Source organism: Calypte anna, chromosome 6 (assembly GCF_003957555.1).
Source record: "Calypte anna isolate BGI_N300 chromosome 6, bCalAnn1_v1.p, whole genome shotgun sequence".
Classification (NCBI taxonomy): Eukaryota; Metazoa; Chordata; class Aves; order Apodiformes; family Trochilidae; genus Calypte; species Calypte anna.
The window spans coordinates 22,273,315-22,287,658 of NC_044252.1; the positions used below are offsets into that span (position 1 = coordinate 22,273,315).

The following is a 14,344-nucleotide window of genomic DNA, read 5'->3' on the forward strand; positions in this document are numbered from 1 at the left end:
GCAAGCTGTTCTCAGGAGAGACTTCCATCAGGTAGCTAAAAAACTGAAGTACAAGGATTTGCATTTGAGGTTTGTTATTGTTTATTTACAATTATTTAAAAGGTACACAAGTTTGCAAAGCAAGTCAGATCCAGCCCCTCACAACCCTCAAGGTTTTCAGCACAACTCTGAAGCCCACCCTTCCAAGAGACCAAGCTGTGGTTCACACAGTGCCAGTAATCTCAGTGAGGAGCCAGCACCTCCAACCAGAGCCAAGTCAAACCCAGAGCAGGACCTCAAGCAGCAGTGTCAGCAAGGACATATGGAACCAAGAGAACTGAGCACCAGGTTACCAAGTGTAAGAGGATGGGGACACCAGGATCTTCTGCCAGTGTGTAGGGAAGTGCTGCATACAGGCTTCACACAGTGATTAAGCACATAAACATGCAGATAATTGCTCTTTAGTGTTCAAGAGCTGCTCTCTCTTCTGGGATCTGTGTTACTCCAGTCTGGAGGAAAACCCACTTTGGTCTCCTTAACTGAGTGCCAGAAAGGTGGCTGGCTTCCAGAACTTTCCCTTGGATAGGGTAGGAAGAGGTCCATCTTCTATTCAAGGGCTGCTGTCTGGAAAGTCCCCCACAAGACTGTGACTACTCAAACCAAACCAGTGGCAATCAAACATTCATTTCAAAACCAGGACAAAAGAGCAGATCCAAAAAAGTCAGGTGCTATGTGATTTCTTCCCAGGGTGGGTATAGTGCCTCAAACAGTGTAAAGCTGCCGTAAGTTTGTGGAGGACAGGATGCAGTTAAAAGCCAACAGAAATGGTGGTATCCATTGCTTGTGTTACTTGCCAGCTGCACCAAAACCAGCTGCCAACTCACTCTCTCAAGGGTTCTGGAGCATCTATCCATCCAGTGAGACTTACTACATCAATGTCTCAGTTTCTTTTTCTTCTTTCGGTTCCGGTCTTCACTGCTGTCATCTGCCTCACTGGCACTGGGTGTTGCAGCCTGCTGGATGACTTTTTTTTCCACTGCATATTCCTGCTCTCCTACCTTTGGGTCTCCCTTGACCAAGAACTCCCCTTTCCGGTAGGTTATGGAGATGTTGGTCCGTGGGTAGGTGCCATATACCCTCCGGAGATCATCCTTCACAAATTCTGGGAGGTCTTTCCTTGGGCCAAACACCTTTCCAAGCTTCCCCCATTGAAGTTCCCCTCTCATCGTGAAGCCTTCTGGCCATGTGTCTCGATACTGATCTGACCTCTGGTAGGCAGCATAAGGATTGTAGTTTGCATAGGGATTGTAGAGAGGGATGGGGACCACAGGAGGAGAGAAGTGCCAGGTGTAGTATGGATGGAAGTTGGGATTGGAGGCACTGTAGAGATGATGATACTCCACCTGACCTCCCATGTAGTCAGGGTAGCCATTCCGGTCTGCCACAAAGGTGATGGGTCGGCTGTAGAAGTTGTGCATGTGGATGGGAGGGAACATCACAGAACTGGTCATGTCTTCAGCTCTCCCAGTCCGCAGCAGTGGGTAGGTGTAGGCAGAAGGTGGGATTACAGTTGGGTAATACTCCCGTGGCACAAAACTAGGCTGGTACATGGTACAGGATCTCAGATTTCACACAGGGTATGTTTATCGAGAGCAACTGCTGAGTGTCAAAATCTGTGAGGACAGGAAGAGAAGAGAAACATTTTACATCGGTTATATACATTCCAGAATGAGAGTGAATAAGGAGATGCATCCAGCACCATGAGCATACCAACTAAGTGAAAGGATCCCCTTGCAGCTTGCAGGGGCAGTAACATAACAGGAATAAGCAGACCCTCTTTGCCATCAATTGCCTCTTTGCTGCTCAGCAAGACTCATCATTCAACCTACCCAGGTCTCAGGGTTACAAGGATGGGAACAAGTTACCATAAAAAAACCCTGAGGCCATCTCTTCTGCCCCCACATCCTCATGACATGGTTTTGCACTGCTGGGAGGCAGCAAGACAAACAAGCTAGAGACCCTTGAGCAGGCATAAAAAATGGGGAAGGCAAGCACAAATGAAACAAGTCCAAAAACAAAAAAGCAGGCAAAGATAAAGGAAAGATGTCACGGCCCAGTCCAGCTGCAATTGTTTCAGCTACCATCCTGCTCAGACAAGGAGATCTAGGAGGAAAAAAGAATAACCAAGCAAGCAAGCAAGCCTTCAACTGTCCTTGACTCTTTCCCCATCCTCCCAAATCCCTGCTTCTATTCTGATAAGCAAAGACCTGTGCCTACTGGTTTTTCTCTAGAGCAAAATCCAGGCACATCTACATAACCTCTGGCAAGTTCCCATGCAAAGCATCTTGTTTAGGCCTCAGCAGTTATCATTCACATTTAAGCAACTCTGACCCACAACTGAACTTGTTCCTAGCTTGCCCTCACTGGACAATCCAAGCACCCCTCCAGAGCATTAAGCAATGTCCTCCCATGACTCACTGTCCTGTCCCCAAGGGAAGCTCTACATACCAGGGGTTTTTTTAAGAAGTTTGCTGCCAGAGAGAGGAAAAGACCATGCACACAACTAAAGGCAGCAACATTGTTTTCTGCACACAGACTTAAGATCCTGTAGCTCTATTTTTGCTTCAGCCTTAACTAGAGTTGCCTCTCACACAGGTGTTGACCAAGAAGGTAATATGAAACTCATCTTTCAGTTGGGTGCTTTCTTCCAGCCTAACAGAAAATTTGGCAGTCCCCTGAGAACCTGCCTGCCACAAGCAATATTGGATACTACACAATGGAGCTTTTCTTTTTTCAGCCAACAGAAGCAGAGGAACAGCACTGGAGTATTTAGTCAAGGCAAGGCAGTACCCTTAAACAATGGCTGCATCTTGGGAGCCAAAGCCCATTATAAGCATCAGGTCCTTGGATGGGAGAGAAACAGAAAGCTCAGCATTCTTCATTAAAACCCTTACAAAGAATGGCTCAAAGAGCTTCAAGCAAAATAAAGTAAGCTCAAACAGCTTTGACCAAGGTCTCCCCAGCTCATTAACAAGTGTTGGGAGGAGAAGGGCAGGCTCCATGATGTTTCCTGCATTTAGCCCAGCTTACAACAGCACATGGCTCAAACACTCACCGGGTAAGGGTAGGCCTGGGTGCCCTTCTACTTGAAGGCACAGAACATTATCTATACATCTCAAGTTTGCCTGGTAGCTTTGAAGAGGTTTAGAGCCAAGTCTTCTGCGGCAAGGAGCTCACTCCACTGTGCCCTGTTTGAGCACATTTTCTTAGACCGTTATGGAAATGAGACTGTGAGCTAGTTTCTAAACATATTGCCTGCCTAACTTAGAACCACCAAAAAAATCCAGAGGGGTATTGCACACCTCATGCTGACATTGATGTACAAGTGAAATAAATGGTCTTTCCTTAAAAAACAGTTTTTGTGCCTCTTTTAATCTAGTTCAATTCTACATCCCTACTGAGAGCCACAGTACCATGGATCCACCATCTGCAGACACTAAACAAATATGACATCCACTGGTCAAAACAAAGCAAGCCCAGCTGATCAGTCTGTTGCTTCATGCCGGCTTGGAACAGTACTGGGGAAGCTCTTATCTCAGCCAGTTGATTACCAGCTCTTTCTCAAAAAAATACAAATGTTCCATCTACCAACTGCTGCAGCATCCTGCATTTGGCTGGCAGCATCAGTGCTCCTTGGTATTCCCCAGCAGCTGGGGAAGTAGTAAGTAACAGACCATATAAGGCATGCAGGTTTTAGCACAGAGGCAGCATGAGCACAGCTTTGCTTTTGCACTGGAAAATAAGGGGAAAAAGTGGGTGGCTCAACCAGGCAAGAGGAAACAAACTGAAGAGATAAAGGGGGAATGAGGATTAAGGGAGTGTTCCAAGGGCAGCATTGTCACATACTTGACCACAGGAGTGAAGACATTTTTCTGGAAGCACATCACCCAGGAGGAGGGTGCTGACAGTGGGCACAGTGTAGACAATACTTCACATCCCTGGAGGAAGATTGCAAACCTATCAGGGCAAGCTTTGGCTGGGCAGTTGGTGCTCTGTCTTTGCTTTTCTGGGCAAGCTGAGCAGCTGCCTGGCACTGCTCCTCCCTGCCTGCTCCCCACGGCAGAACTCTGACCCTGTGACCAAGCACCAAAGCTCTTGGGACTGCCCCAGCACAGCTTTGCTTTCACAAGCACAAGAGCTCAAATCCCAGCTCAAATCCCAAATCTTGCAAGGCAGGGCACTGGGTCTGAACCATGAGGTGTGTTGCAACACAGGAGGCAGGAGGCACAAGGCCGTTGCCCTGCCCATCCAGAGCTGCAGCCTTATGCTTCCAGGAGCTGACACTATGGAGTTCACACCCCACGGGTGCACCATTACGTTGTGAATATTGCCCTGCAGGCTGCTCCATCTTCCAGAGGCAGATATTGGGAGACCACGGCTGAAGCAATGGTCAGCTGCACAGTCTGAGCTAGGGTGTGACAAATCCATGTGTGTGGGAGGAGACAGGTCTTTGAGAGAGTCAGTCCCAGTTTGCCTGACCCTGCCCCATACTCACCAGGAAGTGAGAGCTAGTAGTGCTTCAGGGAAAACAGGGGTTGCCAAGATGGTGATCTTTTGACCATATGATAGCTGGAAAGCATCAAAAGGTCAGATGCTTGAAAAGAAAACCACAACAACAAAATAACCCAAACATCAGTATTACCAAGTGGTACCCCTTAAGAAAAGGTTCCAACCCCCATTCACTGTCCTCTCCTCTTCCTCTTCACCTGCTCCTACTTCCCTCATTTCTCCAGTGCCAGCAGTCAGAGGCTGTCCTGGATTTGAAAGTAGATATCCAACAGCCTCCAGCTCCCCCCACCCCCTCCCATCTAACCTTGCTGGAAAAGTGTTCAATCCCCTTCAGCTGGAGTTGAATGAGAAGCCAGGCACACACACACACACAAAAGCCCCACACACTACAGAGAAGGTCACAAGCCAGCTGAAACGAGATTGTCATCTCTTCTTGGTGAGAACATGATACTTCAGATTCTTCCCAGGTTTGCCAGAGCTGACTCCAGCAATTCCCTCACCCACTGCCCAGTCATCTGTCAGGGCCTCCTCACACATCCTGGTGCTGGTCAGGAGGTTGACACCATGGCTCCCAAAATACTTCATCTGCCAAGAAAAGCAAGCTTCAGGGCCAGCAGACCCAGAGAAGAGTTGCTATGGTGCAATCAAGCAACGCTTGCAACACAAAGCCAGAGCACACTTGATGTTTCAAGTACAAGGATGATTTTGTTACACTACTCTGTTACACAGTTACTACAGGCGATGGATCTGCCACTAGCTAATGCAGGAACACACAAATCTGGTGGGGCTTCTCTAGTATCTAAAGTAGCAGAGATTAGTTCCCCAGCATTGCAGAAGACCATGGTTTTGCTGGACATGTCTCAGGACTTCTACTGCCATCCGAGCTAGCTTTGAATTTGGGGACCTCTCAGTTTAGATAATCATGGAGCACAAAAACCTCTGTACCTGCAGAAAGCAGAAGAAAAGGTGAATATTCAAATCTATGATGTCTGCACAGTCTCTAGGAGAGAGAATAAAGAGACCCTGACTGTAGCATGGGCACAGACCAACATACGAGATATACCATAGTACCCAACACATGAAACTTTCTACATTTATCTTGTGCGTCTGTTTCACCAAGAAAGTTCAAGGAGTGTTACCAAGCTTTATGTCCATCTCAAGCAGCAACCAATGTTACCTTGGTCCTCAGGTCAAGCTGGCAGTTTGAACAGCTTTAAGTGCTTTCTCAGAGGTCATACCAGTAAAACTGTAGAGACACTCAGCCCACAGGACAGGACATGGCCATCCATTTTACTCTGTGTTGACCAAGACTGTTCTTTAATTATGTCATTGTCCTGTAATCAGCTCCCAGATGAACAGTTTGGGGTGGATGATCTTTAAGGTACCTTCCAATCCAAACTATTCTGTGTTCCAACCTAGCTATCTTTTTCTCTCCACTGTTGCAGCATTCAAATTTTCAGACTGTTCTTTCCAGATTTTTTCCTGCCCTGTTCTTCTCCCCACACAAAAATCACAGATCTGTTGTCATTGTTCTATAGCAACCCCCAAGGATACAGGGATGAATACAACAAAAGTAACATTTTTTGCTTAACCAAGGGTATGAAATAGTAATGAGTTATTTCCAGTTAAGCTCTCCCTTTTAAGCCGACTCTTCAAAATCGTTGCCATCTGACAAAGCTCTGGCAAAAATCTTCCTGGAAAAAAACAAAGCCTCAAGGACTGCCCAGGAAGTGAGCAGTTAAAAGCAAACACACTCATCAAGCTAAGGTTTGTCTTCCACAGCTCTCATGTGTCACTTATCCAGCACCCCAGTAGCTGGAGATAGTGCATAGGAGAAGATCAGAGATTTCTTGTTTTCCCTTGTCACTCCTATTCCCCCCTTTTCCAACATAAGATAATGTTCCAAGGTCTTTCAAGAAAAATTCACACACTCAAGACTCTCAAGTACTTCTCAGGGAGGTGGGAGAGTACAGCAGGAAGCCATGCTGCACAACATGACAGTTTTTATCCTCTGCCATCAATATTGACCCAGCCAAGTGGACAGAGGCACTTGGCTGCATTCCTAAATGGGATGCTCTTGCTCAGCCAGACATGCCTGGCAGCAACACAAGAATTCCAGGAAAGCGTGGTAGCTCATTACAAGCTGGGTCCTTTCAGTATTTAATTTTTATCTACAGGAGCAAATTCCCAAACCTGTGCTGCTTAATCATGGAAGAACTTTCAGCTTTTGCACCCTCACCCCTTCCCAAACAACACGGGAAGTTTTTGCTGCATTCTTCCAAAGAAAAAAAACAAAAGCCACATTGTTCCAGCAAAGCACTCTAAGGTGACAAGTACTTCCACAAGAGCTCACTACATCAAGCCTAGTGGCCTCCTAGGTGGCACAGGGCACAGTCTGGATGACAGCAGCAGCTTCTGAGCTCCCATGCCCAGGTGGCAAAGCAAGCCACCTCAGGGGAAGGTCTCTGCTTCAGACTTGCACCCCAAGTGCCACGGTGGTCACAGGTTTCCACATGCAATTAATTTTTTTAAAGCCACAGTGCACACTGCAATAACCTGCTTCCTGCAGGCAGAGCTGGCACTGTGTACCAGCTACTACACACCAGTGTCTCCTTACAGTGATCCTTTCAAGTATTTCTATATGGGAAGCTTGGTAAGGCAGAACACTGTCTATGCTGCTCAGAAGAGGGGTGAGGCTATTTGCCATGGTCCCTTGTGCTGCTGGTGCTAACATGTATAGGAAGATAACCGATACTGAAAGCAGTATTGCAAACAGCCCAGGAGAAAGAAAAGGGCTTCACAGAGAAGAGCAGGTACTTTGAATGAAAGCTTAATGTCTCCTCAAAGAGCAGTAAATCTACAAGGCAAAAAAGGGTTTGAGCAACTTCAGAAGCAGAGATTAGTAGAAACAGGAGAAACTCACCAATCCAGACAGTTTTGTGTTTTTACTAAGAGGCAAATACACAAGCTATTTTGGCGAGATCAAAGAAAGCAGCAGCACAGGACTACAGAAAGATAGAGATGGCTGTGGGGCCCTCTGCTCATCCCTGGAGCACAGAGCTGGAGAGGAGCAGCAGCTGAGGGGGGATAACCTCACCTTGGCAGCAGGACAAGCAGCTCAGGTTTCTGGGCCAGGAAGAAGCATGTTTCTTCTCTGGCACATTGAGTGGCACAACTGGCACTGGCTGAAGTTCTGGAAGCAGCCACATCCCCTTCCCCACATCAGTAACACAAACACCCCCAGCAATGCTGGAGATCTGACCCAACCTCCCCTGCACCACAGCAGGGACCTTTCCAAGAATCACTTCACTGTCCAGCTCTTACAGCTGCCCAAGCCAACTGAAAAGATAGCACAAGCACACCAGATACCAGAGGCCCTTCTGGGATGGACAGCCTAGAGGACCTCAAACACACTGATTCCCTCTCTAGGGCAGAACAAGCTGTCACCCTGCTAGGAGGGGGACATGCAAAACTTACTGCACTTGATGCTCCCCTCAAGAAGTGGGCTCAGAGCTACTCCTAGCTCTTGTATCTAAATTCAGTGAAGGGGGAGGATTGAATTCTGAAGCCAGAAGACCCCAGTCCACAAGCTGCTCCCCCTGAACCCTGATGTTACTAGTGCATTGCACAGGGAGCTCCAGCTGGCACTGATAACTGTGGAAATAGCAGTTAATGCATATTACTGTCAGTCACCCCTTAGGCACGTTGAAGAGTGAGTAAATCCATTTCAGCTATTCAAAGCAGCATTACCAGAAAGCATAGGAATCTAGTAAGAGTCTGGCATTTATTTCTGAGGTCTGTGCAAAGCCCAGACTTTGTATGAGGTCAAAACACCTAGTCATGCCAGAGCAAGTCTTCACTTGATTCTGATGATCTAAAAACCATCCCTTGCATAACTCTGCTCAAATAGCAGTCAAAATGCAACTTACTTCTGATGAATAGAGGTTTGGAGCCACCACTCACTGCAGCTGCTGGGTCACACAGCAGGTCTGAAACAGCTGCACTGCCAAGAATAAAACATGGTGAGTGTTACCACAGGGTGACTGCATCAGCCAGCAGGGCTCTGGAAGCCACTCCAGCCTGCTGTCACAGTGATCCTGACACTATGACCCCTCAAGCCTCTCCTTTGGTAGAGATGTCTGCTGTACCACAGTCTAGGTTTTGGACACACACACCACCTCCTTTTCCTTTAAGCTTTCTCCTTTCCTCATGGCATAACTTGTTATTAAAGCTCCTACGACTACCAGTCTCAGCTTTCCAGTAACCACTGTAGCCACCCTTTGCATCAGGTCTCCCTTACTTGAGGTTCAAATCTCTCTGCCCCAAGCCTCAGGATCCCGGTCTGCCCTACAAAGAGGTACCACCTTTTTCGAACCCAAATCTGTTCCCAAAGACTCTTTATCTAGACACTTTTTTCTTTCAGAGTACCTTAATCCACACTTTATAGTGTTCATAGTTCCAAGTATTCTATCCATGTTCAAATATAGCCTGCACAAACAGCTCTGCTCCTCTTCTCACTCAAGATAATCTGATACCCATCACTCTCCATTCAAACACCCTCTTCTTCAATTATATCTCAGTATCAGTTAGCTCAAGGTCCCAGACTGGGAGATAATGGACTACCCTCCAGTTGTCATTTCTGCCCAGCTGTCCCCATTTAGACTGCAGTCTTGAGACAACTAACTCAGATTAGCTTTTATCAATCACACCAAAAGATCAACACCTCGACAACCTCAGTAACACACCACGAGTACCTCATGGTTATTTATAACATTTTGCACACAACTATGGAGCTACTAATCAAGTTTTATGAACGACACAACTACTATTGCGTTACAGGTGTTTCACCCTTGTCTCCCACCACACAAAGCAACAGAATGCAAGCCTACCCCTCTTTGCTCTGCCCTCCCACATCAAATCTTTCCAACACAGACCTGATGGAGAATCCAGCAGGTTGCCCCAGAAGTATCACTCCAGCATCCCAGAGGGTTTGGATCCTCAAGCTTCACTATAATCCATAAATGCCCACATTCTCATGGCCAGCTGATTCCACCTTCATTCTTCCATCTCATTTTATACCTTTTCCACTAATTTCAGGATTCACTTTTTTGCCATGCTCATGCCTCCCTTCCTCCAGACAGTCTCCTCCCAGATAGATAATCTAGCCATGATTACTTCTTCCTCATTGGTCTCAGTTTTGCTACATCCAAAACAAAGTCTGTTATTTCAGATAGTTCTGCCTCAGCAATCTCAGCTTTACATGGTATTACTGATACAGTGTGGGTGGCCTTGCAAGGTTCTACCTTGAAAGAGTTGCTTCAGGCATCCCTATAATTATCTGGTTGCTCCTGGTTATATATAGTTTACTTTACAAGGTCCAAAACAAACCGTTCTACTTCAGCCTTGATACCTCTGCCCAGCTCGTTACCTACAGGCAGTTTCTTATCTAGCACACAGACAGTTTGCATAGCAGAGCAACATGTTTTGCACACTGCTTTTTACAGCATCCCACCCTTTCAGCTGCTTGATTACAAGTCTCTGCCCTTGAAGTGTGTGGGTTTGGGTTTTTTGTTGAGTTTTGTTTGTTTTGTTTTTTGTTTTTTTTTTGGAGAGTCCCCTGGTGTACTGCAAAGGCTTCAGCTGGTTACACAGCCTGGTTCTCCAGAGGGGCTTCGTGTTCATAGTAGGTTTTCTTCTAACTGTTTACACACGCTGGCATCCAATGTCACTGCAAACCATTTGCATCTTAACTACCTGCTTTTTAACTACTTGCTTTTAAAATACACCTTGCTCCCATTCCCTAGCAACCTGCATCTAGGACGTGTTTAGAAGCAAGGAAGGCATGGCCTCTTACACACTTGTACTAGATCTTTCCATGGGATCAACAACCCAAAAGATGGGACAGGGCAGGAAACAGATTATCCAGACTTTGGGATTGTATTGCACATCATCCCTTTAGGGTATAAGAAAGCCTTCTTTTAAAGCAGCAACACACAGTGTATTTCTAGCTCAATTTCAAACATCTGAGGTAGAATTACCCATGGGAATACTGCTCTTATTGCATCCCCCAAAGTATACAGTTGCAGCATCTGCTGATCTACAACTCGGTAATACATTAATAAAACCCAAAACACCAAGTACCTTCTGTTACAGTCTTTAGACAATAGAGAACATAGCTTACAAGTAACTATTGATTTTTTAAAATGTGAATCAAAAGGCAATCTCCTGTTTCCAAGAACATAATCACTCAGAGAAGCCCTTCTATATAATTTTTTCTAGACTTAAGTGTTTAAAGCCTGTCATCACACAACAGTAACAATTTACATTATTATCTTTCACAAGCAGGAGATGCTAGGAAACTTACAGGCTAAAGCACTGGCATGAATCAATGCCCCATTACAGTACTATATGTGAACTTAAAGCCTCTAGATAAAACTGCAGATGTGCTGGGGTAAAAGAGGGATCACCCCCAGAGGGATTCAGACATTTCTCTTTTAAAGAAACCAAGAAAAGTGCAGAACAACCTAAGCTGTACTCTACTGCTACCAACATTTAAGATAACGCTAGCACTGTTTTGCCACTGTGACTGGTAAAACATTGCAACATAGAGGATTCTTTGGTCATAAGTGCAGGAAAAGAAACAGACATTTGTTTGTGTGTATACTCACATCCTGAGAAAAACCAGCCAAGATGATGCCTTCACTTAACTGAGGAGCAAGAAACAGTAGGATACACAGCCTGATCTTAAGAAAGCAGCTTGCTTTGTAACTGTCTCTTTTCACTAACCTATTGTGTTTCTAATGACACATACAGAGCCTGGAGATGCACTAAGACACCACATCACACCTTGCACAAGCTTTCCTCTAGTATCTAAGGCTGCAATACCTGTCTGAACATGCCCTTGTGGCTAAGGAAAGCAACAGGAAGGACATTCCTTCAGTAGTTGCATTACATGCTCAGACTGGGAACTTTAAGTCTAGCTGCCTATAGACAAAACTGCTAAAGCCAATGCAGGATACATGTGTTAGCTAGCAAATGCCTTGCAGAAAAAAAAAAAAAAAAAAAAAGTAAAATCAGAACTTCAAGATTAAAACTCAGAGATAGCAACGACAGTAAAGGAATTGCTTAAGTCAGCAAATGAAGCCAGCATAGAAAAAAAACTCAAAATAACTCACCAAAACTTAATGTTCTTTCTCAAAATAGCAAAACACTACTAGCAACGGTCAAAAAAAAGAGCTATAAATTTTAAGGTAGCAGACTGAACAGCATGCGTAAGAGCCCACTACTTGAACACTTGAGAAATACATCCCTACTTTTTCCTTTTGTAGTCTCTCAACTTTTTGCTCATATTCAGCTACAGAAAGCTAAGATGGCATTTGTACTGGCTGTTTGTTCAGTAGGTTGTAATTAAGCAAGATGCCATACAAATGGATCCCATCAGCACTACCTTATTGTGAGCACCTGCACGGTCATAGGTCTTTACAGCCACAAATCCCCACGCAGTTTTAAAAAGGGTAACTCAGTCTGCAAGGTCAGCTCATCCTTGCTCAGCACAACTGCTGCAGAAGAACTCTCTCCTTAGGGACACTTTGTGCTTTGCTCTGCTGCAGGTGATCTCAGCAGCTTAAGCTAAATACCTACAAATCACCCTTTAATTACAAAACCTGCTGAATGCAATTAGTTGCCTGGCTTCTATGAATTTGTAAAAATGACCTGTTTAGGAAACTGCTAGCAAGTCTATTACACAAAAATGGGAAGTAATAGGATGCAATAATACGTTTCTGATTTCGGCAATTAGGCTTTTGCCTCAATTTTCCCAGGTGAAATTTATAAACACTTGGATGGGAGCAACCCTTGTGGTGAGAGGTGGAAGATGATCTGTATGCCAGAAGCTGGAGTTGCTTCTTCCAGACAAAGCACCTATCCTGGTCTGAGCCAGGATAAAACCAACTTTCTTTCTAATGATTTTACTTTTCAGTTAAGTATTTCCTAAGTAGCTTGCTGTAATTAACAGCATGTTCCTCAGTCGGTGTCTGCTTCTAAGGCCTGGTAACAACTGATGTTTATAGTTACTGCTAGAGAATGGTATGCAGAACCAAGGCCACTACTTGGTTCTGAAAAATACCTTATCTCCAGAAAGACAAAGGGAATAAAGAGGTCACACCTACAACAGTCCTTGAAGCAGGAGCAGAGCAGATAGATGACCAGAATTGTCCAAACAAAGTGTTCTATCCCATACGCATCATACTCAGTATAAATTTGAGGGATCACAAGGCTCAAGCTCTCTTTGTCTATGGACAGTGTCCTGAGAGGACTTTGTTCACCTCCCTTTGATCCCAATCTGTGCACTTCTGAATCTGTTCATTCCAGCATCTAGCTCCTCTCTGCCACTGAGAGGAGGTTGAGGGATTTGGGACTGTTTAGTTTGGTGAAGAGGAGGCTGAGGGAAGACCTGATTGCTCTCTACAAGTACCTGAAAGGAGGTAGTAGTGAGGTGGGTGCTGGCCTCTTCTCTCAAGTAAATAACAGTAGAACTAGAGGAAATGGCCTGAAGTCTCCCCAGGAGAGGTTTAGACAAGATATTAGGAAGAATTTGTTTACTGAAAGGTAGGTACTGAAATTTACTTCCCTGGGAGGTGGTGCAGTCACCAACGCTGAAAGTATTAAAAAACCATATAGCTGAGGGACTCCAGGACATGATCTAGTGGCATAGCGATTGTTATATTTTTTATGTTGATGTATTGATGGCTGGACACAGTGGTCTTACAGATCTTTTCCAACCATGACAGTTCTGTGATTCTGTGACTTTTCTAGGGCCTGCCCTGCAAGCCTCAGTGATAACATGAGCATTACTGATGGGTGGGGCAGAATGTGTTATCACTTTTGTACATATGTACGTATATTTCATTATGTTCCTTTTCATCAGTACTATTTCATTAAAGCTGTGTAATCTAGTTCCCAACTCAAGTTTTTCTCCCTTATTCTCTTTCCTTTCCTTGTAGAGGGATGGAGAGCGGTTAATAGAAAGCATCAGTCATTCATTTAATTGCTGTCCCAGTATTTAACCAGGACAGCACCAAAGAGAGATCTGAAATAACAAAGGAGAATTACAATCTCTATTTTCTGAAATACATGGAGCATGATGTAAATTAATCTTGGAGGTATAAATAGCTGGTGACTAAGACAGGGCAAGTCAGGTGTTTGATGGAAGCCTTTGGGGAAGGCTACCTGCCCCTGAGGAGCTAAGTAAATTGGTTTTTTTTCCATTTTGTCATTTTGCAGGTTGGCACAATGCTACACTGAGGCTCTTTAGGAGTAATTTGAGGTTTTTAAGTTGAGGGCACAAGGAGGCATCTTGTGCCGCTTCTCCTCCAGCCCCACGGTGTCAGGGAGAGGGATGGAAGACCCTGGGGCAGTCTACCCTGGGGAGAACAGCCCGGGGGATGAGAGCTGGGTCCACCGCGCCTCCACTGCCCCTTATCACGGGCGGCAAGGCCCAGCCCAACCCGACCGCCGAGCAGCCGTATACTTCCGCCCAGCCACGTTTCCATAACGACAGGCGCCCCGCGAAGCGGACAGACCATGGAGGAGCAATCCTGCTCCGACTAGAATAGGCCCGGGATGCCTTTCCCTTCTGCACCTCCCGGTGGCTGCGGGTCTCACGCGAACGATTCGCCCCAGGTGACCTCACACGAGATGGCGGCCGGCACAGGGCGGCTTCACCTGCCAAGACTCAAGATGGCCCCGGGCCGCTGCCAGGGCCGGGGCGGGAGGGCTTTTGGAGCGCATGCGCGGG

General features: G+C 45.8%; 1 protein-coding gene across 3 annotated transcripts; it reads right to left on the minus strand.

Annotated features, from left to right (window-relative positions):
- Nucleotides 1–228: 228 nt before the first annotated feature.
- Nucleotides 229–9,538, minus strand: C6H10orf95 (chromosome 6 C10orf95 homolog). 3 transcript variants are annotated; one of them, XM_030453324.1, is made up of 3 exons: nt 9,483–9,538; nt 8,478–8,546; nt 229–1,652 (listed from the first exon to the last, which is right to left on the minus strand). In XM_030453324.1, the coding sequence occupies exon 3, from the start codon at nt 1,587–1,589 to the stop codon at nt 912–914; it is 678 nt and encodes a 225-aa protein (XP_030309184.1). In that variant the 5' UTR covers nt 1,590–1,652; nt 8,478–8,546; nt 9,483–9,538; the 3' UTR covers nt 229–911. The 3 variants fall into 3 exon arrangements, with proteins under 3 accessions (XP_030309184.1, XP_030309186.1, XP_030309185.1); XM_030453326.1 differs by lacking the exons at nt 8,478–8,546; nt 9,483–9,538 and adding an exon at nt 3,886–3,923; XM_030453325.1 differs by lacking the exons at nt 8,478–8,546; nt 9,483–9,538 and adding an exon at nt 1,750–1,788.
- Between the last annotated feature and the right edge of the window lie 4,806 nt (nt 9,539–14,344).